General features: G+C 39.6%; 1 protein-coding gene across 1 annotated transcript in view; it reads right to left on the reverse strand.

Moving 5' to 3' along the window:
- The window catches only part of DNAH5 (dynein axonemal heavy chain 5), a 373,821-nt gene that overhangs the window by 217,597 nt on the left and 132,180 nt on the right, over positions 1–24,044 (reverse strand). Inside the window, exons 16-21 of the mRNA XM_064375875.1 lie at positions 14,519–14,690; positions 9,995–10,140; positions 5,339–5,504; positions 4,382–4,621; positions 2,625–2,815; positions 2,449–2,536 (exon numbers count right to left, since the gene is read on the reverse strand). Of these exons, the coding sequence (XP_064231945.1) occupies positions 2,449–2,536; positions 2,625–2,815; positions 4,382–4,621; positions 5,339–5,504; positions 9,995–10,140; positions 14,519–14,690 (1,003 nt within the window). The remainder of the gene's footprint in view (positions 1–2,448; positions 2,537–2,624; positions 2,816–4,381; positions 4,622–5,338; positions 5,505–9,994; positions 10,141–14,518; positions 14,691–24,044) is intronic.

Raw genomic sequence — 24,044 nt, forward strand, 5'->3', positions numbered from 1 at the left:
AATAAATGGTTGGCAAAAAAAGTTAAAAATCTGGGGACCGAGAAGAGTGAAGTCAGCAACATGGCTGAATAAGAAGGTCCTGGCTCTCCCTCCACCCACAGACACACCTAGTACACATCTATTCTCCGATCAATTCCATCTGAGAGAAAGTCAGAGACCCATGGAGAGACTCCTACTTAACGGTATAACCAAAAACACAACCACATCAAATGGGCAGGAAAAGTGGAGACACACTTGGACATGAATCCTGCCCTGGACACTGAACCATAGAATTGGGAAAGGGATGGGCAACACACAGCTTCTCTCTGCAGAGACGAGGCTTTGTATCACCAAGACCCTTAAGGTTAACATGGGTCACTGTAACTCTTAAGGTTCCCATGGTTTGGCTCTTAATTAACCAACTCTGAGAGTGTAGTGCTAGACACACGAGAGTCTCTCTAGACCGCAAGGAAAGGTGATGACTTTACACAGGCATGAAGCACTTACAGAGGCTTCATTCTGTGGAAGTTGTGCAAAGATGGGGCTTTAAAATCATGACCTCTTGTTTCTCCCTCACATCTAGTGCCCCAACATTTACAGCTTCCACCCAAGGGACTACATTCTAACACTCCTATCTCTGGGAGCAGAGGGGACTGGCATTTGTGTGTCTCTCTAGACCACAGGAAGAAGTGGCCATTTAATATGAGCACGCAGGCACTTCAACAGGCTTTATCCCCCAGGAGCAGTGCAGAGAAGGGGCTTTAAAAACACAGCCTTCTGCTTCTGTCTAGATGGGGTTAATGCTATACATTGAATGACCCAATTTTTGCAGCCACCTCCCAAAGGACTCAATCCTAAATCTCTTAGCTAGGTGAACAAAAGGCATTAGGCACATGCAAATTTCCCTAGATAACAAAACAGAAAGGTAGTTTGTTTTTTGTTTTGTTTTTATTTATTTTTAATTTTCTCAATTTTTAGGTTTAGGGGATACACATGAAGGCTTGTTCCGTGGGTAAATTGCATGTCACTGGGGCTTGGTGTACAAATGGTATCATCACCCAGATAGTGACCACAGTACCCAACAGTTTTTTGACCCATAGCCTCATGCCACTGTTCCTACTCAAGCAGAAAGGTAGTTTTAAATAGACATGGAAATACTACCAGGGGCTATACCCCCTCAGAGCAATGCAAAAAAGGATCAAAATGTTCCATTTTCTTTCTGGAAGGGGCTTCTGGCACACCGTTTACTGAGTGGCTATTTGATGGTCTGGCTTCTAAACACTGTACATCAGGGAGCTAATGAGGCAAAGAAACAGGAGCCCTCCAGCAGCTGGAGCCAGAGCTCAGCACTTCATGAGTCTTCCCTCTGGCTCACCTAGTGATAACTCTAGGCCTACTTATTCCTTCTGGAAGGTGTTAGGACATGCACGAAGTTCCATAACTTCTACGGCTCCTACCCAAAGACTGTCGCTTTAATGATCTAGATAGCTCTCTCAAATACATAACCTAACATTACAACTCAAGGAACTAGAGAAAGAAGAACAAGTCCAAAGTTAGCAGAAGGGAGGAAATAAAGATCAGAGCATAAACAAATGAAATGGAGACTAGAAAAACAATAGAAAAGATGAATGAAATAAAAAATTGGTTTTCTGAAAAGCTACATAAAATTGACAAACCCTTAGCTAGACTAAGTAAAAAAGAGGATCCAAGTAAATAAAATCATGAATGAAGAGCTATTACTACTGATAATACAAAAATACAAATTATCATGAGAATGCTAAGAGCAATTTTGTGCCGACCTAGAAGAAATGAATAAATTCCTAGAAACATATTACCTACCAAGACGGAATCAAGAAGAAGTTGAAAATCTGAACAGAACAATAGTAAGAAAAAAAGATCAAATCAGTAATTTAAAGTCTACCATCAAAAAAAAAAAGCCTAGCACCAGATGGTTGCACAGCTAAATTCTACCAAACATTTAAAGAACTGATACCAATATTTCTCTAGCTCTTCAAAAAATCAGAGAAGGGAATACTTCCAAACTCATTTTACAAGGCCAGCATTACCCTGATACCAAAACTAGACACAGATGCTACAATTTCAAAAAACTACAGGCCAATATCACTGATGGACATAAATGCAAAAATCCTCAACAAAATACTAGCAAACTATATTCAACAGTGCATTTAAAAGACCATTCATCATGATTAAGTGAAATTTATCCCCTGGATGCAAGATTGGTTCAATATATGCAAATCCATAAATGTGATTCACCACATCAACAGAAGTCAACTAAAATGGTGATGTTAAAGTATGTGGACCTTGATACTCTGTCAACTTCAAATTGGCTCACAGATTAATATTCTGATCTGAAATAAATTGAGAATTACATGGAGGGGTTAAAAAACATTTAAACTCAATCAATGTTGATTTACACTGCCTCTTTTAAAAAACTAAAAGAACATTTACCTTGAAGTTCATTTTCTCCCATTTCAACATCAGAATCACTGTCTTCCTTACTCTGCAAAGCAGCCATTTTTCTTTCTTGTATCTTTTTCTACAAAGTAAAAGGATATTGTTCAGCTCTGTCCCATGTGTAGAAGAAGTGGTTTCCATATGAAACCATTTCTGCACCCCACACCCACCTTGGACCTCAGTTCGCTGCTCCACTGTCCGACCCCCTTCGGGACACTGATGATACACTCCACAGCTTTGTTCAGGGTCTGCTGTACATCTTCCAGGGCAGGGGCCATGACGATGTTGGGAATGGCCAGAGTGACACTTGCCCGGAAAATGGGAACACTGTTCTGCTTTATGTTAGAGGCACTGTTACTGTCTGAATTAACCCAAAACAAGGAAGAATTCACGTTTTTAATTTAAAACAAGGTTTGCTTCTTTTTAACTATAAAAATTAAAACAATACATAATAGGTATAAAATCGGTGAAATATTTGTTGAATGAATGAGTCAATTAAAACTAATGGAGGATCTAGTTTTGTTCAATATAACAGAGCAGTTCAGGGGAATCCAGTGCATTTTCTGCTGTTTACAACTTCTTGGAATACCCTCCATAAAGACAACCCACTGTGTGGGATCAGGCTTAATCATAAACACTTCTCTAAAATATTAAAGATGATTCTTCCAAATAACAGGATACCAACAAATTAGTTAAATGTAGCTTAAGTAAGCCAGGAATGAAAAATAAGACTATCAGAATAAGCCAAAGTTAGAACAAATAGCCACTTTGGAATTTCAGATAAAAATAGGCCTTTCCTACCATGGTGTGTAAAATCCAAACTTGGAGCAGTTAAAAAATGGAAAAGAAATAAAGAGTAATTTGCCATTCATATTGAAGGCACTTATAAGGTTGAACATGGGTATAGATATGTAGATATAGACATATATGTGTATATGTATGTGTATCATAAATAACTTTACATAGTTGCAAATATCTGTAATATAAAAGCTGGGACATAACTGTGATTTAATATTTAGCCTATCAGCCAACATTTATTAAGTTCTAATAATAACCCTGTCTCAAAGAAAAGAACTATCCTTCATCTTGAATAAAGTAAAACATAATAAGCCACGGCACCAAACAAACAAAAAAAAACTTTCAGAGTTTCTACTTTTATTTACCCACTTTTAATTAAATATTAAAGATGCTTTCCTTTAAATTCTAATATTCAAGATATATAAAAAGATTTTATCATCCTATCATTTCAGTTTTCATTAATTACTATTATTTGTTTTCTTTTTACCATTTTTAACTTAAAATTTAATTTCAAGATGCCTCTAGATTTGACAGATTTTTGTGGCCCACCTGGGAAATACAACACCTATTCCTGAACTGTGCTGAGGAAAAGATGATGATAGTGAAAATGAGGAAACCAGCTAGAAAATACTAAATTAATATAAAAATAGTAAAATACTAATATATATCCTTTGATGAATGTAACATAAGATGTTTCCATTTTGTAAGACTGGCTAACAAACCTAATGATTTAACAGTGAAAGAGTCTTTTCCATATTACTTCTTTTAAAGCATGTACTTTTTTCTTTCACCAATTAAAATAATTTTATATATTTTCATCTTATTAGAAAAAGACTAAACATACTACCAATTTTCATGTTATTAACAAAAGCTTAAGCAAACTATTTCACCTCCCTGTGCTGTGCTCCAGTTCTCTGATTTAACATGAGAGTAATGACAGTATCTACTTAATAGAATTGTTGGAATGATCCAAGTTCATAATGTTTAATATTACAAGAAGGCATTAAATAAATGGTGGCTACTTTTTAATTATTTAAATTTAACAGGAACGTACGTGTGTGCACACTCACACACACAAACCAGCAACTATGCCTGATCATCCACTAGGCAAACCACATGAGATTATTACCCCGGAAGTTAATTGTGTGAGACGAATGAATGCGTTTGCGAATGGCCTCTAGTGTATTCCTTGTAACTTTCAGAAGAGCATCCATGTTCTGATGGTTGAAATGAGAGAGCAACTCGCGGGCTTCTTCCTCTAGCATCTCAGTTTCTTTCTTTTTCCTCGAGACTGTTGTCAAAAGCAGGGCATCAGCCCTAGCACTGATGGACGACGTCAAGGTGTCAAAATTTCCTTCTTCTCTTTTTGCTGATACAAAATGAAAAAGAAATAAATTAGATGGATGCATAGACAGACAGACAGACAGACAGACAGATAGATAGAATCATCTATTGCAATTAAAGGATAAATTACATGCAGTTTAATATCACTTAAACATCACACTTCTTAGGAAGTGAGGACATCGAAAAGTAAGGAGGAAATCAGGAACCAGATGGATTGATGGAAGCATCTCCTTCTCAATATGAGAAAACAGCCAACAAGAGAGGCAGGAACTATGGCTGAAAAAGCTACACTGGCCCCCGCTGGTCTGGGTTCTGGTGCTACCTCCCACCAATAGCCCTAAAACTTCGGGGGGATAATTTCCCTTCTTCACATCTCAGTGTTCTCCTCTGCCCTGCAAAAGGTTTGCTCCAGTCTAGATGCTCTCTGAGGGGAATTCCAATGAATAATCCATCCAACTGTAATGATAAGGTAAAATAAAACACCCACCCACATACAAATGTAAAGAAAGCTAACAAGGGCCAATGCAAAGTGCATGTTTGCAGTTTAACCAAAAGCAGTGGGAATTAACAACATAGAGGCACTACAATAAGCTCAGGGTCATAATTTCAGATTTGTACGTATCATTAGAAAATTGAGAGGATGTTTATAGAAGTAGAAATTAATAGCTATGTAGAAAATTCAATTTTAGTTTTCAGTAAATGTCAAAGAGAAACAAGACCCTTTCATTATCCCATCTCTTACCTGAGCTTTCATTTTTGGAATTCACACTATTCTCATTGGATATTTTTTCACTATCTTCTTCAGATAAAACTTCCACATCCAGCAACATATTTACAAGCTCATTGACTGCCTCCTCCACTAATGAGCTTTTAAAATGTAGTATTTGTGCACCATTTACACAAAGATCCTAACAACAACAACAAAAAAGATAGTACAGTGGTATATTGTTTATCTAGCTCTTAAGAGCACAGAAGCAGTGATAGCAATGCTGTGGCTCAGCCTCCAGGTGAGATTTTAGCCCCAGTGATGCTTAGCCACATCCTTCACTCCAGCACAGGCCGGGTGTCCTGTAAAGGAATGTGTTAAGGACAAGGGCACCAAGTGGAGCACTGTAGATGGACCAAAATTAGACGCACTTCTCCAGCAACAGAGAAAATACCTCCAAAAGCCACTAGCAGGCTTTCTTCCCATCACATAACTCGGATCCTTCATAGCACATAAATTAGATCCAGCCACCCTTCTTTCTCTCCTTGTCTTTGCCAACAAACCATAGTCATCTCCTCATTAATTTCAAAAATACTACCTACCCCTCTAACTATATTGTACATTTCTCAATAACGGATTTAATAAATATAAACTAATGTGAGATTTGAGGCATGGTGATCAATTCTGTAGGAGATTAGGTAGACAGATAGTTAGAGATGGATGGTACAGACAGAATTAGTGGTTTACCACCTAGTTGGAAAGTAAGCCCATGAAATAATAGACTGTCAGTTAGGCAGTGTCCAGCTCCATTCCAACTTCCAGCATTATACATTTACACAGCTTGAAACTAGGATTCAAATCCTTGCTCTGCATGACCCTGAAAATCCTTCTCAGTTTCAATTCCCGCATATGTATAATGGTGATGATGGCAGAACTCACCGTAGTTTTTGCAAGTATTCCATAAAATAAATGCATGTAAAACACTTAAGAGCATAAAGTAAGCACACAAGAAGTGCTCATTATTATTATTGGTTGGAAAATCACAACCAACCACAGGGCCTAAATATTTGCAAAGGTTATTCATGTCATTTTATGTAAACTAACTCCTCAATTCTCTGAGAGAATGCTAATATTTTTTAAAGTGTGAATCTTAAGTCCTCTGACTCTATCTTGGAGAGAAACACACATGTGGTGTCCATTTTCAGGGCCGGCTCTCACAGGGAATCCTCAATTAACTTTCCAGCAGTTCTTTCAGTCCTCTCAGTAACACAGACACATGTTTGAAATCATAAAATTCCTTTATATTGAGGGTTCTAGAAGATGGAATTGATAGCCTCTCAAAGACTAGTATAGTTCTAGCAATGTTGTTTACATCTCTTAACTCTTTCTCTCTGTGAGAAGGCATAACCATAAAAATGCAAACAGCATAGAAATTAACAAAGCAGAATATAAACACAATGAGAAAAAAGAAGTAATAAATAGACTCATTAAAATATCCCCTAAGACAAACAAAATAAATGAAAGATGCTGCCTCCACTTATCCTGCTTCATGTCAACTAACCTCCACGATGACACCCAAAAGCTGAAACTCACCAAAAGGGCCTGTCTTTGAATCTTGAGTGGTATCCTCCTTGAATAATCAGCATGGAGCCCCACCATTTCCTCATTCCCATGATGCTTCAGCAAACCAAGAACCCACCAGACTCCACGTCTATTCCAGGTCTCTTCACCCTTACTCCCTGGTTCATGCCCTCTCCTAACATGATTTCACACTTTAACTTTTGTTTTGCTAATATTCTTTGCTCCATCACTCTCTCAACCTTCCACTGCCCCACCCAGGAGAAGCCCAACCCAGATGAACCAGGTGACCTAACCTCTCCATCAGCACACATAGGTCATGCTGATGCAGATGCTTGGCACTGGGAATTCATGGTACCCAAACTCAACCTGGCCTCGAATGCTACTTAGGAATCATCTACATGACTATAGCCACTTCCCTCTACCAAGCCCATAACAGCTGTGTCTTCAAATCCGTGTCCTCAAATGATGACACTATCCTTCCTCATGATACTCAAAGAATGACCTTGATTTCTACAGCACAAAGCAAACCGAGGTCATGACAAGGGGACTCAAACAAGTCCCACTGCCCTCATGCAGAAGACAAATTGGCCTCCATCATGAGCCCCTCTTCCTCCTGTTTCAGTGAATGCAATCATTCTCCTTTTATTCAAGGCTAACTCCACAACCTGAGTTCTGAATCACAGCTTCTCTGGCTTCCCTAGAAACCAAGCCTACCCTTTCTTCCTCTCTATTGATTTTCCACCTGAGCATATGAACGCCCAGTGTACTTCAACTCAACACCCTTCTCCAGCTACAACAACATGCTTCCACCTCAGGGCCTTTGCACATGCTATTCTCTCTGCCGGGAATGTTCTTCCCCTAAAATGTTCACACGGCTTAGACTCTCACTTCCTCCCTTCAAATCTAATCACAGAAGTCATCACTGACCATGGACATGAAATCACAACTTGCTGTCAGGCACTCCTTTTCTTCATCATCCTTTTCGTTTCTCTCTATAATTGAATTATGAAAAATAAACAAATTCAAGATAAATGATTTATTAATACCTATATTGGTAATCAACAAAGCAAATTCAAATTGGGTTCCATGATTTTGCTACTTATACTAAAAGCAGTAAACAGCGTTTGCTGGAAGGTAGTGAAGTTGGGTCTATTGTATTGCTGGTGGCATTGTAAGTTGATAACATCCTTTTGAGAAGCAATTTGGCTACCAATATCAAGAGCCATCCAATAAGGCCATACTCTCTGACACAATAATTTTATTTTGGGGGAAGGAATAATATTAAAGGGGAAAATACATTATACATGCATATATTCATTGCAGCTCTTGGCAAAATATCAAAACTTTGGAAGCCATCTAAAGGTTCAGCAGTAAGAAACTGGTAAGTAAATTACAGTGTATCAACTCAATAGAATATTCTGAAGGCACCATTAAAAGGCTGCCTATGAAAGCTATGTAGCCACATGGGGAACATTTTGTGAGGAAGTGTTAACTAGGAGAAAAAAGCACTATTCAAAACCTGTTATATGTGGAGTAGAGATCACAACTTTATTAAAAAGTTTAAAATTCATTAATATTACAATGGTGGTATGATTGATTAAAATGCTATTTTTTTCCATTTTTAAAACATTCTAAAACTTTCTTTTACATTTAAAACAAATGTATTTTTAATAAAACCATCATCAGAAAAGGGGTAAGAGTAAAACCATGGAGGCAAGTGATTTCTCAGAGGAAGAGATCGTTTTTTAAACGATCACAAAGAACAAGGGGGTGGTTAGGTGTACCCACAGTGAGTGAGTGTGAGGAGGAGGGACTAGAAATTTCTAAAGTGTAGACAGTACGTTTTGAGTATAGAATGACTTAATATAACCTGCAATATACGCAGAAAAGGGTGAATACAGCAGGCCTGAGACTGCTCTCCTTAGGAGGTCCCGCTCGGGAGGTGGTCCCTTGGCCGGCGTCTGGAAGCTTGGCTTTCGGCAGGGTTCCCCCTGTTGCCCCTCTGATAAAGACAGTTTGCTGTGCCTAAACTGCTTGTGCAAACAATGTAGTTAATGCTGAACCCCCGCTTCCTTCTGGGAGTCTGGAATTCTGGTCCATACTAAGCAGAGTGAGTGACCAGATCCAGTAAGAACCTTGGGCCCTGAGTCTCTAATAGGCTTCCCTGGACGGCAACATTGCACAGAGGGGACAGTGAGCTCCGTGTGAGCCCTCACAGGAGGGAGAATGCATGAGGAAGCCTGGACAGGGTCTCCCCTGACAACGCCAGTTTTTGTTCCTTATGATCCAGCTGCGTCTCTTAACTATGTCAGGGCAGTGCACCTACATGCTGAGTTCCGTGAGTCCTCCTAGTGGGGGTGGTCTTGAGGACCCCAACACACCATACTAAAATCATGATTGAGGAGTCCTTATCCTCAGGATGCCCACTGGGAATACTGTAAATGACGCTACCAGGATGTTCCTGAAGGGGCGCTTCATGGAGTGCTGCTCCCAGGAGCTTACTCCTGGCACAGGGAAGAAAATGTCCCATTTGCACATGTGTTGGAGAAGTAATGAGCTACAAAAAGTTAAATGGGGATCTTCTAAGGGTCTTTATCTTAATATGTTAATATGTAGTGGATCTGTAAGTACAGTCTTTACCCTAAGCACTTTGCACTCACTCCCTGCCTCTCTCAGGATTCCCAGCAATGGCTCCAGAATTTGTGCATAGAATGCTAGTTTGGGAAATACCCCTCAACAGAAATGTTTAAAGAAGAAATTTTGTCTAGAAGCTGTTCAAAACAATTGCTTCGTTAATTAACCCTAGCTTACGAGAAGCACATCCGCAAGGTTTTCTATTCTGCATTAAAAAATGGAAAAATTCAAAATGTGTTCTATGTCAATTTCTATACTACTGATCTGAAATGATTCGCTCCTCACAGCTAAGTGACTGCTTAGATACATTTCTCTTCATTGGCAAATTACTGTCAGTAGATTCCATGTTTGAATCACATCTATCACAGAGCATTGCAAGTAGAGAAACAAATCTAATTTAAACTTCAAAAAAGTGACCTTTATAGGAAAACAAATCACCAAAGAACTTTAAACAAAAAAAATCAAGCTTCTAATAACCTTTGTCATTTGGAGAAACTCTTCACAGGTAAGCGGCCCCTCCTGGGGAAGCCGACAAAGAGGTGTGCTGCCCATTTCTTCTAGAATGGCATCAATGCGGAACTCAATCAAATCATTGACCCTGTCAAGGAGCAACTCCAGGTCCTCTGCAGGAAAAAACAAAGAGTAATTTTGTTTTTAAAAAAATCCACACTTGATTAAAATCAGCTTTGAAGATTCTCAGTTACATATGTCCCCTGGACTCCCACTGTTTCACACTTGGTTGTCCCTGATAAAATATCCGAATTACTAACACTCTAATGCTGATATTCTGCAAGTAGAAAGCCTGCCTTGGTAGCCTGTTCTAATTTGATTATGATAATTCTTATTATGAAGTTTTTACACATTTTATAAATACCCCTGAGGGAATTTTAGCCAATTTCCTTTTGTTTTATTTCCTGGGGCCATTGTTCCTTCTCTGTAACCAGTTTCCCAGTTCCTGCCTACCTAACTCTCACTCATACTTGAAGACACGGCTCAAGCGTATCTCCCCACAGAAGCCCCGGAGTGAATCTGTGGGCATTCAAGTGGTCCCTCCTCCTGTAAAACCACAGATGGAGCATCCTTCCATCTCCACGGATACCATATTGTCTGCCCATGTGTCTTATCTTCTTTAGAATTCATATGTTTTATCCTTCCATCTTCAACATTTAACCCAGTGCCTATTCCACAAGAAGTATTCAACAAATTTTACTGAAGTGAAAGTTCTCTAATTTTTCTTTCACTGTAAATATCATAGGTTACATTTTTTTTAGTTGTGCTGAAGTAATATTGAATGTTAAGTTCAATGGATGCAAAGGTCAACTCTGAAGCAAACTAACAACAACGGCACATCAAAAGTGGGAATGATTCCTAATGGATAGCCATCTAAGGGTAATACATTTTTCAACAGATGCCATACAGTAAAATTTCTCTTTTTCTAATACACCTTTCTCCTGGGAAATAAAACTGAAATTGAATACAGAAAAGTCAACGTTACATACCAATGATGTATCAGAGATGTAAACACTTCCTTAAATACCTTTATTTCCTAAAGAGAGAAATACCTAATGTGGATGACAGGGCGACGGATGCAGCAAACCACCACCATGGCACATGTATACCTATGTAACAAACCTGCACGATCTGCACAGGTACCCCAGAACTTAAAGTATAATAAATAAAATTTTTAAAAAACGAATAAAAGCCTAAAAGTTTTCTATTATTTCCAGGATAATTATTAAAGATGCTACTCAAGATACCAAATAGTACTTCCTGGTAAATTGATTCAATACTAAAAGAGAGCCAACACTTTCATTTAAGTATGTGTGAGCAATAAAATTCTCTGACTGCTTCTTCATCTTTAAGGACATCTGTGTTAAGCTGAAAAAAGTAGCCTCCAAGGAGGTCCACATCCTAATCTCCTGTGGATGTTATCTTATATGGCAAAAGGGATTGTGATGTGATCAAGTTATGATGTAATGTGGAGAGTGTCCCAGATTATCCATACTCTTATAAATGCATGATGCAAACGACCACCTATAAGTAGAAGGATTGGCTCATTCATCCAATAAAAATCCAACTGCTCTTGAGATTTTACAGTTTTCTCTCAAAGAAACTTAATCTTTCTTCTATTTTAGTTCCTTAAATTACAAAAATAAAAACATAATAGAAAACAAAAACAGTAAGTTTCTCTAGAAACTAGTTCCTTGTCTCCAGCTAACATTCTAATAAACATCCAAACTGTTAATACTCTAATACTAACATCTAAAGGAAGGATATTACTAAAGTCTACCTTGGTAGCCAGTTCTAATTTGATTATGATAACTCTTTTTTTAAATTGCATTTTAGGTTTTGGGGTACATGTGAAGAACATGCAAGATTGTTGCATAGGTACACACATGGCAGTGTGATTTGCTGCCTTCCTCCCCATCACATATATCTGGCATTTCTCCCCATGATATCTCTCCCCAACTCCCCACCCCTCTGATAACTCTTATTATGAAGTTTTTATACATTTCATAAGTGCCTCCTTAGGAAATTTTAGCCAATTTCCTCTTGTTTTATTTTCTGGGGAGGTATATTTTAGAAGAAATATTAATTTAGAGCAAGGAAATTGGGTTCTAAACTCATTGTTATTTCTTATATCTATGTAACATTAAAAGCCATTTAGTATCTCTGACTTGATATTCATTCATATTCAAAAAGTCCAGTATCCTTTGTTTTTCAGTCCAGCTCCCAATCTACAAAGCATAACAAAGGTGGGGTATGGGCTCAACCAGAATTTCTCACTCTACTCCCTTCCAAACCAGTACTTCTTAAATATTCCTAAATATAAAGCACCTGGCTATTTAAATAGCTGGACCTTCTCAACCCTAAGTTTTTTGAAAAGTACAGTGAAAACCTCCTGATAAGACAAGCTCTTGACAATTTAGATTATAAATAGACTAGGTACTACATCAGCAGCCATAAATACCACACCAAGACAGAGACTTGAGGGGTGGGGTAGGGGAGAGAGAGAGAGAGGATAAAAGGAGGCATCACGAGGGGTATCTAAAAGGGAGGCCCAGGAACAGGTATCCAGAAATAAGGTAATAGGCTTGAGCAGTAGGAATGGGGTTACACTGATAAAGAAATGAAGAGAGACTCAGTATATAAAATTATTCCAATTATGAATCTGCAAGGATGTGGGTGTCTACTACACACTCAACTGAGAATAACACAAAAGAATTAGATAAATTTAACAGCTTGGATTTAATTATTTCACATTGTATTCATAAATCGTAACATCATTTTGTACCCCATAAATTTTTCCCCACACGACTCCCTCTTCACAGAACCCACAAATCTATACAATTATAAATTGTCAATTTACAATAAAAAAGAAAAAAATTAAACAGCCTGATGTTCAGGCCCTTTGCAGTCTGCTTGGGGAGAAGGATGAAACTGTACTAAACCATTAGAAGACAACCAAAATACAAAGTCTCTGGTCCCAAATGTAAATCCAACAGGAGGACACAGGAGGCAGACATCACAGGAGGAAGAGTAATCAGAGTACGCTTCTGGGAGCAAGACTTACTCTGGGCTATAAGAGCAGGGAGGATTGGGGCCGGTGCTGTGGCTCACACCTGTAATCCCAGCTCTTAGGGAGGCAGAGGTGGGAGGATAGCTTTAGTCCAGGAGTTCGAGACCTGCCTGGGCAATGTAGCGAGACTCCGCTCTCCACAAAAAAGAAAAAAACAAAAAGACAAGAAAAAAAAAGAGTAGGGAGGATCGGGCCATGCAGAGGAGAAGGTGGAAGACACACTGGCTAGGAAAAGAGAATAGCAATGTCTAAGTCCTTCTGGAAAAACAAAACCCCCTCATTACCACGTTCCAAACTGTGCTACACTGTCTGCCACAGAAGAGCTGTAAGGTGTTAATGTGTCCTCCTGGAAGGCAGCCAAGGAATTCTGGGAAACGCCACATGCAAAAGCCCATTTTTGGAGATCCACTGGACGCTGGCCTGATAATAGCTCTGAAAAGTCCTCCAGCAAAGACACCTGTCCAACTGCCCCTCTTGGATTTCCCACACATATTTGAGCCCTTCTTTGCAACATACCTATACACATTCCAGAAAATTGCATTTTATGGAATATACTACCTTACATATATTTGAGAGTATTATATCTCTTTTTTTCTCTCTCTCTTCCACTTTTTTTATTGTAGTTTAGATTCTGGGGTACATGTGCAGATCATGCAAGATTGTTGCATAGGTACATTCATGGCAAGGTGGTTTGCTGCCACCATCCCCCCATCACCTATACCTGACATTTCTCCCCACGTTATTCCTCCTCCACCCTCCCTCCCACGATCCCTCCCATAGCCCCTCCCAACGGACCCCAATGTGTGGTGTGATGCTCCCCTCTTTGTGTCCAGTGTTCTCACTGTTCAACATCCGCCTATGAGTGAGAACATGTGGTGTTTGATATTCTGTTCCTGTTTACAATAGCAAAGACCTGGAACCAACCTAAATGTCCATCGATGATAGACTGGACAGGGAAAATGTGGCACATATACACCATGCAATACTATGCAGCCATAAAAAATGATGAGTTCGTGTCCTTTGTAGGGACATGGATGAACCTGAAAATCATTATTCTCAGCAAACTGACACAAGAACAGAAAATCAAACACCGCATGTTCTCACTTATAGGTGGTTGTTGAACAATGAGAACACATGGACACAGGCAGGGGAGCATCACACACTGGGGTCTGTTGTGGGGGACTAGGGGAGGGACAGCGGTGGGTAGGGAGTTGGAGAGGGATAACATGGGGAGAAATGCCAGATATAGGTGATGGGGATGGAGGCAGCAAATCACATTGCCATGTATGTATGTACCTATGCAACAATCCTGCATGTTCTTCACATGTACCCCAGAACATAAAGTGCAATTATATATATATAAACATATATAAATTTTTTAAAAAAGAATTCAGAAATAGTAATTATTTAGGCAGACTTACTGATCTTTGCAAAAGTGTTTTCTAAATACGCCTGAATATTCAGAGACGTCCAGGTCAGTGCAGCCAAGCCAGGTTGGAGAGCTTCATCCACTTTGGCCAAGTGAGGGACCATCAGTTGCTCAATGGCAGGAGGCATTTTTGACTTCACTCTCTGATATTCAGCTAGCATCATCTGCAATGAAATTGAGGTTAAGTAATCAATTAACGTCTCACTTCTAATGTCTATTTGTATCTCATGTTTTATACAAAATGAATACTTTTATTTAGGGTCAAACTGTAGATCTCTAACAGTTTAGCAGGTAGAGTAGCCAAAACAATAAAAAGAAAAGAAGACAAGGACTCTACGTCATTACAAATTCCAAATCCAAAAAAAAACAACAGAAGACGAACAAGAATTTAAGACTGCCTCACCTCCTGCGCAGCCTAAAAAGGGAAAAACCCTAAGGTCAAGTAATTTTTCTAAACCATGCAGAGACACGGTAATGGCACCTTTGCCTGCGCATCACCAGGCTCGTTTGTCCTGCTTTGTACACTGCTACAACATGCGTGCTGCTCCTCTGGGCACCTCTTGCAGACCACACTCATCACCCAAAACATCTGGGTCACCAGAGGTCTACCTCAGCCCTTTGCCAGGATTATGGGCCAAATCTTGTTGCCAAGACCCAAAGCACACAGGGAACCACTACTGATTTCAACTAGTGTCATGGCTTTGAATTTCATCCATATGCCAGAAACAAACACTTTCACATGCAGCCCAGATCTCACTCCTGAAAGTCTAGATTCATGAATAGCAGCAGCCTCCCAAAGTTTCCACTTCAATACTTAACTTAATAAGTCCAAACTGGGACTTATTAAGTTTATTTATTCTCTAACTCATTCCAGTGCATTCTCTAACTCAGCTGATAGTGACTTTATCCTTCCAGTTCACAGGTCAAAACCCAGAGTCATCCTTGATTCCTCTCTCTCTCTCTCTCTCTCTCACACACACACACACACACACACACACACACACACATAATCCATTAGGATATCTTGTTTGCTGTCTACTCAAAAGAGACTCAAAAAGTCTATATCTGACTTGCTTTCCACACAGTTACTGCCATTGTTGGCTCCCACCTAAATTATTGGGATGGTCTACCATTGTCTCCCTGCTTCAACTCACCCTCCCAATAAGTCTAGGTACAGTTTAACAGCAAAAATGATCCTTTCAAAATGAGAATTCAGATCATGTCACTCCTCTGCTCACATGGTTACATAGCCTGCATTTAATTCAGGGCTACAAACCTTTATACAAAGGACTTAGATAGGTGCTTGGTCTAGAAAGATCTACCCAATTTTGTCCCATTACTTCTCTGCTCTCATCTCCAACCACTCTTTCCCTCTCTTACCTGCACCTGCCTGACTGTCTTTCTTTCTGGTCCTGAGTCTCGGGGTCTTGGCACCTCCTTCAATTAATTACTCAAATGCCACTTTCTCAATTACACCCGTCCTCACTACCCTTTTAAGATTATAAGCCACCACCAAAACCACTCACACATTTTATCCCCCCATTTTTCCATAATGACTATCATTTTATTATAATAGATTATATTAATTTACATATTTACAATGTTCATTTTCTGTCCTACTCAATTAGACTATAAGGTCTATAAGGACAAGAATATTGTCTGCTTTGTTCAGTGAGCCTGAACCAGCACCTGGCACGTAGGAGATAATAAATCAATATCTATCTAATTAATCAATTAGTTGTTATCAGAGGGATAATTTTTCATCTGAAATGGGGATTCTTGTCTTTTATTAAAATGTACATAATGTTGAACTGTGTCAGTATTATTTATACAATGTCAAACTGTGTCAATATTTTGTTCATATGTAACCATGTCAATATTAATAATCATTAATTATAAGAAAATAACTTTAATGTGCCTCATAAATACAGTTGGTATTAAGACCATATATGTGCATGTTGGTATTACCCTGATAATAGATTAATGTTTTCCAAACTGTTTTGCCTGGAGTACTAAGCCAAAGAGATTCTATGAGAAAAATGGTCCTTTGATAGATAAATTTTGAAAATGCTGCATACAATATCTCCCTTCTTGGATAGTCAAAGCTAATATTAGAGATTCTTAGAAGCCTGCTTAAGGAAGTAAGAAGCCTTGTAAGGCTTGAAAAATTTTGTTAAACCCAATATTTCTCAAATGGACCTCATAATCCTTTCCTCATATAATGTTTTTCCACAATTTCTATAATATTCCTTCAATGTCCATAAAAGCCACTTTGGAAAAGTCCAGATTTTCTGGTTCTATTAGCAGCTACTTATACATTTTCTGAAGTTTGTATCCACTGCTCGCTTTTTTCAATGTCCACCAGTTATTCTTTCTGGAAACAGTCTTAGAATCAGCTTCTAGCAGGCATTCTGCTTCCCACCTTTCATCCCAGAAGGTATTACTCAACTGCTTTAACAAAAGAGAAACCCAGGCTTAGAAGGTAAAGCCACTTATGCAAAGATAATTATTTGAATCCAGATTAAATTGGCTTCAGAACCTATATTTGTATCTATTAGCCTGTACTTGGTCTTCTCTTTCTAGTTCAACTGTCTTCCAAGGAATAGATGAAGGAAACAAACTCTCAGCTACTTGGGCATCTCTGCAGAAGCCTTAAAGTTCTGTCAAATATTCAGCATAATAACTGCAACAGTTTAGATGATGATGTTTTTAAAACATGCTTTGATCCTCCCCTTCATGGAGTGGGGGCCATATCCCCCTTTTTTTTGAATTTGGGTAGGTTTACAGTCCAACAAAGTACAACAGAGATGATGCCGTGAGACACCTGAGGCTACCATAAAGTCCATGTGGCTGTAGTGCTTGTTCTTGAAACCCTGAGTTGCCATACAAGAAATTCTAGTAGCCAGAGGCCTCCATACTGGAAGGCCAAGTATAGGTGTGCCTGTTCACAGTCCCACCTGAGAGTACCTTCCAGCCTTTCTCACGAAAGAAACAGACATGAGATGAGGCCTTCTTGGACCTTACAGGTCAAACATCTGCCAGCTGAACACCACTAAACAACCTCTGTCAATGACACATGGAACAGAACAATCACCTAGACAAGTCCCACTCAAGTTCTTTACCCATAAAGTCATGATATAATGATATGGTTATTGTAAACCCCTACAACGTGCTTACAACTGTTTGTTGCCTGCAACAGACAACTGAAACAACAACTCTGCAAATAAAATTAAATTATCAGTAATTTTATAATCTTATAATTATGGTTTCTTAGTAAAAATGTGATTTTCTTTATGAACATGTAAATTGACTAAATGAGTTTCCTAATGCGAAAGAGTCTAAAAGGGAATCCCAACATGCTGACAGGTATTTTAGAGTCTACATTTGAGGAATGTCTGTCCATTGCCAATGTAACTTTTTAATATGACATGAAGTAGTGGAAGACAGTGGACCACAAGTCTGGGTTCTGGTCTTCTCTTTCTAGTTCAACTGTTTTCCAAGGAACAGATGAAGGAAAGAAACTCTCAGCTACTTTGATGTATCTGCAGAAGCCTGAGAGCTCTGTCAAATATTCAGAACAATAACTCTGTAACACTTTAGATGATACCCTAAACACTTTAGATGATACCCTAAACCTGCCAATAGGTCTGCCTGACCAATAGGTCCTACTCACGTTGAGTAGGACTAATTCTGCCACTTTCTAGCTATGAAACCTTTGTTAAGTCATTTATCGGGAGGTGCCAAGATGGCCGAATAAGAGGCAGCTCCGGAACGTAGCTCCCAGCAAAAAAAAGGCAGAAGTCGAGTGGTCTCCACAATTCCAAACGAGGTACCAGGTTTATTTTGTGGGTCTGGTTGGACAGTGGGTATGAACCAAATAGGGCAGGTTGAGGCAATGCGGGGCACTGCCCCACCCAGGTGGTGCATGCAACTGACTGGAAGACTGGGGGATCTCCCCGCCTGGGACTTCAGTTTGGATACAGTGCTCCACTCAAGCCCTCTACAACCCACAGAACAGGAGCTCTTCACCGGGCTGAAAAGCCTCAGCGAGCTGCCTGAACAGGGCAGAACAGCAACTTCGGCTGGTGCCAGGGCTGTCAGCATAGATCTAGGTGAAAGCACTGGCTGACACCGAGGAAGCCAAAAAGCCAGCGGGACAGAGCTACCCACCCCCCAGAAAGAAGGGGAACTGAACACAGGGAAACAGGCCATACAGCAGGACAGGTCTCCCCCCACAAAGCCTAGCAGGCTAAAAAACTCTCACTTCAGAGTTTCACACCCAGAACGTCAGTTAGAGAGTGACCAGGAATGAATGAGCTCGGCAGGGGAGAATGGCAGCCGCCATTGCAAAACCTGGCCTAATTTTCCTGAGCAAATATAAGACGCAGGAAAAATATGCAGCAGCTCCATTGAATCTGTGGCAGCCTAGCAGTGCCTCTGCAGGCAGACAAAGGAAAGGCCGCCTCCCCGAGCAGCTACCTGAGATCAAACCTATATAAATTCAAAAAGATGGGAAGAAATCAGTGCAACAAGGATGAAAACATCAAAAACCAGAATGCTTTTCCCCCACCACGAGATCACAACTCCTCACCAGCAAGGGAACACAGCAGGATGGAGAATGAATTTGATGAACTTACATTAGCAGGCTTCAGAAGGTGAGTAATAACAAACTTCTCTGAGTTAAAGGAACATGTTCTAACCCAATGCAAAGAAACTAAAAACCTTGAAAAAAAGGTTAGACGAAATGCTAAATAGAATAACCAGCTTAGAGAAGAACATAAACAACTTGATGGAGCTGAAAAATACAGCACAAGAACTTCATGAAGCATACATAAGTTTCAATAGCTGAACAGATCAAGCAGAAGAAGGGATATCAGAGATTGAAGATCAACTCAACGAAATAAAACAAGAAGGCAAGCAAAGAGAAAAAAGAGTGAAAAGAAATGAAAAAAGCCTCCAAAATTTATGGGATTATGTGAAAAGACCTAATCTATGCTTGATCAGTGTGCCAGAAGAAGATGAGGAGAATGAATCCAAGCTGGAAAACATTCTTCAGGATATTATCCAGGAGAACTTCCCCAGCCTAGCAAGGCAGGCCAACATCCAAATACAGGAAATACAGAGAACACCACAACGATACTCCTCTAAAAGAGCAACCACAAGGTGCATAATCGTCAGATTCACCAGGGTTGAAATGAAGGAAAAAGTCCTAAGGGCAGCCAGAGAGAGAGGTCTGGTCACTGACCCACAAAGGAAAGCCCATCAGACTCACAGCAGATCTCTTGGTAGAAACCCTACAAGCCAGAAGAGAATGGGGGCCAATATTCAACATCCTTAGAAAAAAGAACTTTCAACCCAGAATTTCATATCCAGCCAAACTAAGCTTCATAAGTGAAGGAGAAATAAAATCCTTTACAGACAAGCAATTCCTGAAAGATTTCATCAATACCAGACCTGCCCTACAAGAGCTCCTGAAGGAAGCACTAAACACAGAAAGGAAAAACCAGTTCCAGCCACTGCAAAAAAGAACCAAATGGTAAAGACCAATGATGCAATGAAGAAATAATGCAAACCAGAGGGCAAAACAACCAACCAGTTACAAAATGGCAGGATCAAATTCACAGATAACAATATTAACATTAAATGTAAAGAGACTAAATGGCCCAATCAAAAGACACAGACTGGCAAACTGGATAAAAAGACAAGAACAATTGGTGTGCTGTATTCACGAGACCTATCTCACGTGCAAAGACACACATAGATTCAAAAAAAAGGGATGGAAGAAGATTTACCAAGCAAATGGAGAACAAAAAAAAAAGCAGGGGTGGCAATCCTACTCTCTGATAAAATGGACTTTAAACCAACAAAAATCAAAAAAGACAAAGGCATTACATAATGGTGAAAGAATCAATAAAACAAGAAGAGCTAACTATTCTAAATACATATGCACCTAATACAGGAGCACCCAGATACAAAAAGCAAGTTCTTAACGACCTACAAAGAGACTTAGACTTCCACACAATAATAGTGGGAGATTTTAACACTCCACTGTCAATATTAGACAGATCAATGAGACAGAAAATCAACAAGGAAATCCAGGACTTGAACGCAGATCTGGACCAAGCGAACTTAATAGACATTTACTGAACTCTCAACCTCAAATCCATAGAATATACATTCTTCTCAGCACCACATCGCACTTACTCTAAAACTGATCACATAATTGGAAGTAAATCACTCCTCAGCAAATGCAAAAGAACAGAAATCAAATGCTCATCATAACTGGTCATTAGAGAAATGCAAATCAAAACTACACTGAGATACCATCTCACACCAGTTAGAATGGCAATCATTAAAAATCTGGAGACAACAGATGCTAGAGAGGATGTGGAGAAATAGGAACACTTTTACACTGTTGGTGGGAGTGTAAATTAGTTCAACCATTGTGGAAGACAGTGTGGCGATTCCTCAAGGACCTAGAAATAGAAATTCAATTTGACCCAGCAATCCCATTACTGGGTATATATCCAAAGGATTATAAATCCTTCTACTATGAGGACACATGCACATGAATGTTCATTGCAGCACAGTTTACAATAGCAAAGACCTGGAACCAACCCAAATGCCCATCGAGGATAGACTGGACAGGAAACATGTGGCACATATACACCATGGAATATTATGCAGCCATCAAAAATGATGAGTTCGCGTCCTTTGTAGGGACATGGATGAACCTGGAAACCATCATTCTCAGCAAACTGACACAAGAACACAAAATCAAACATCACATGTTCTCACTCATAGACGGATGTTGAACAATGGGAACACATGGACACAGGGAGGGCAGCACTATACACTGGGGTCTGTTGGGGGGGAGTGGGGGGGATAGTGGGGGGTGGGGAGTTGGGGAGAGATAGCATGGGGAGAAATGCCACATATAGGTGAAGGGGAGGAAGGCAGCAAATCACACTGCCACGTATGCACCTATGCAACAATCTTGCATGTTTTTCACATGTACCCCAAAACCTAAAATGCAATAAAAAAAAAAAGGAGCGGGGCGCGGTGGCTCACACCTGTAATCCCAGCATTTTGGGAGGCCGAGGCAGGTGGATTACGAGGTCAAGAGATCAAGACCATCCTGGTCAACATGGTGAAACCCCGTCTCTACTAAAAATACAAAAATTAGCTGGGCACGGTGGCGCGTGCCTGTAATCCCAGCTACTTGGGAGGCTGAGGCAGGAGAATTGCCTGAACCCAGGAGGCGGAGGTTGCAGTGAGCCGAGATCGCGCCATTGCACTCCAGCCTGGGTAACAAGAGCAAAACTCCGCCTCAAAAAAAAAAAAAAAAAAGAACAGAAATCATAACAAACAGTCTCTCAGACCACAGCACAATCAAATTAGAACTCAGGATTAAGAAACTAACTCAGAACTGCACAACTTCATGGAAACTGAACAACTGACTCTTGAATGTTGACTGGATAAACAATGAAATGAAGGCAGAAATAAAGATGTTCTTCGAAACCAAGAACTAAGACACAACATACCAGAATCTCTGGGATACATTTAAAGCAGTGTCTAGAGGGATATTCATAGCAATAAATGCCCACGTGAGGAGCAAGGAAAGATCTAAAATCGACACCCCATCATCAAAATTGAAAGCATTAGAGGATCAAGATCAAAGAAACTCAAAAGCTGGCAGAAGACAAGAAATAACTAAGATAAGAGCAAAACTGAAGGAGATAAAGACACAAAAAATCCTTCAAAAAATCAACAAACCCAGGAGCTGGTTCTTTGAAAAGATCAACAAAATAGATAGACTGCTAGCCAGACTAATAAAACAAAAAAGAGAGAAGAATCAAATAGATGCAATAAAAAACGATAAAGGGGACATCACCACCGATTCCACAGAAATACAAACTACTATAAGAGATTACTACAAACAACTCTATGCACATAAACTAGTAAACCTGGAAGAAATGGACAAATTCCTGGATGCTTGCACTCTCCCAACACTAAACCAGGAAGAAGTTGAAACCCTGAACAGACCAATAACAAGGGCTGAAGCCTACCAATCTAAAAAGTCCACATCCAGATGGGTTAATAGCTGAATTCTACCAGACGTACAAAGAGGAGCTGGTACCATACCTTCTGAAACTATTCCAAACAATACAAAAAGAGGGAATCCTCCCCAATTCATTTTATGAGACCAACATCATCCTGATACGAAAACTGGGCAGAGACTCAACTGAAAAAGAAAACTTCAGGCCAATATCCATGATGAACATAGATGCAAAAATCTTCAATAAAATACTGGTAAACCAAAGAAAACAGCAAATCAAAAAGCTTATTCATCATGATCAAGTAGGCTTCATCCTGGGGATGCAGGGCTGGTTCAATATACGCAAGTCTATAAACGTAATCCATCATATAAACAGAACCAAAGACAAAAACCACATGATTATCTCAATAGATGCAGAGAAGGCCTTCAACAAAATCCAACAGCCCTTTATGCTAAAAACTCTCAATAAACTAGGTATCCATGGAACGTATCTCAAAATAATAAAAGCAATTTACGACATACCCACAGCTAATATCGTACTGAATGGGCAAAACCTGGAAGCATTCCCTTTGAAATCTGGCACTAGACAAGGATACCCTCTCTCACCACTCCTATTCAATATAGTATTGGAAGTTCTAGCCAGAGCAATCAGGCAAGAAAAAGAAATAAAGGGTATTCAATTAGGAAAGGAGGAAGTCAAATTGCCTCTATTTGCAGAGGACATGATTGTATACTTAGAAGACCCCATCGTCTCAGCCCAAAATCTCCTGAAACTGATAAGCAACTTCAGCAAAGTATCAGGATACAAAATCAATGTGCAGAAATCACAAGCATTCCTATACACCAATAACAGACAGAGAGCCAAATCAAAAGCAAACTCCCATTCACAATTGCTACAAAGAGAAAAAAATACCTAGGAATACAACTAACAAAGGATGTAAAGGACCTCTTCAAGGAGAACTACAAACCACTGCCCAAGGAAATAAGACAGGACACAAACAGATGGAAAAACATTCCATGCTCATGGTTTTGAAGAATCAATATCATGAAAATGGCCACACTTCCCAAAGTAGTTTAAAGATTCAATGCTATCCCCATCAAGCTACCAATGACCCTCTTCACAGAACTGGAAAAATCTACTTCAGACTTCATATGGAACCAAAAGAGAGCCCGCATAGCCAAAACAATCCTAAGCAAAAAGAACAAAGCTAGCGGCATCATGCTGCCTGACTTGAAACTATACTACTAGGCCACAGTAATCAAAACAGCATGTTACTGGTACCAAAACAGAGACAAAGACCAATGGAACAGAACAGAGGCCTCAGAAGCAATACCACACATCTACAATCACCTGATCTTTGACAAACATGACAAAAACAAGCAATGGGGAAAGGATTCCCTGTTTAATAAATGGTGTTGGGAAAACTGGCTAGCCATGTGCAGAATGCAGAAACTGGAC

This window comes from Aotus nancymaae, unplaced genomic scaffold, assembly GCF_030222135.1.
Source record: "Aotus nancymaae isolate 86718 unplaced genomic scaffold, 86718_ANA_hifiasm-v0.15.2.pri h1tg000014l, whole genome shotgun sequence".
Lineage (NCBI taxonomy): Eukaryota > Metazoa > Chordata > Mammalia > Primates > Aotidae > Aotus > Aotus nancymaae.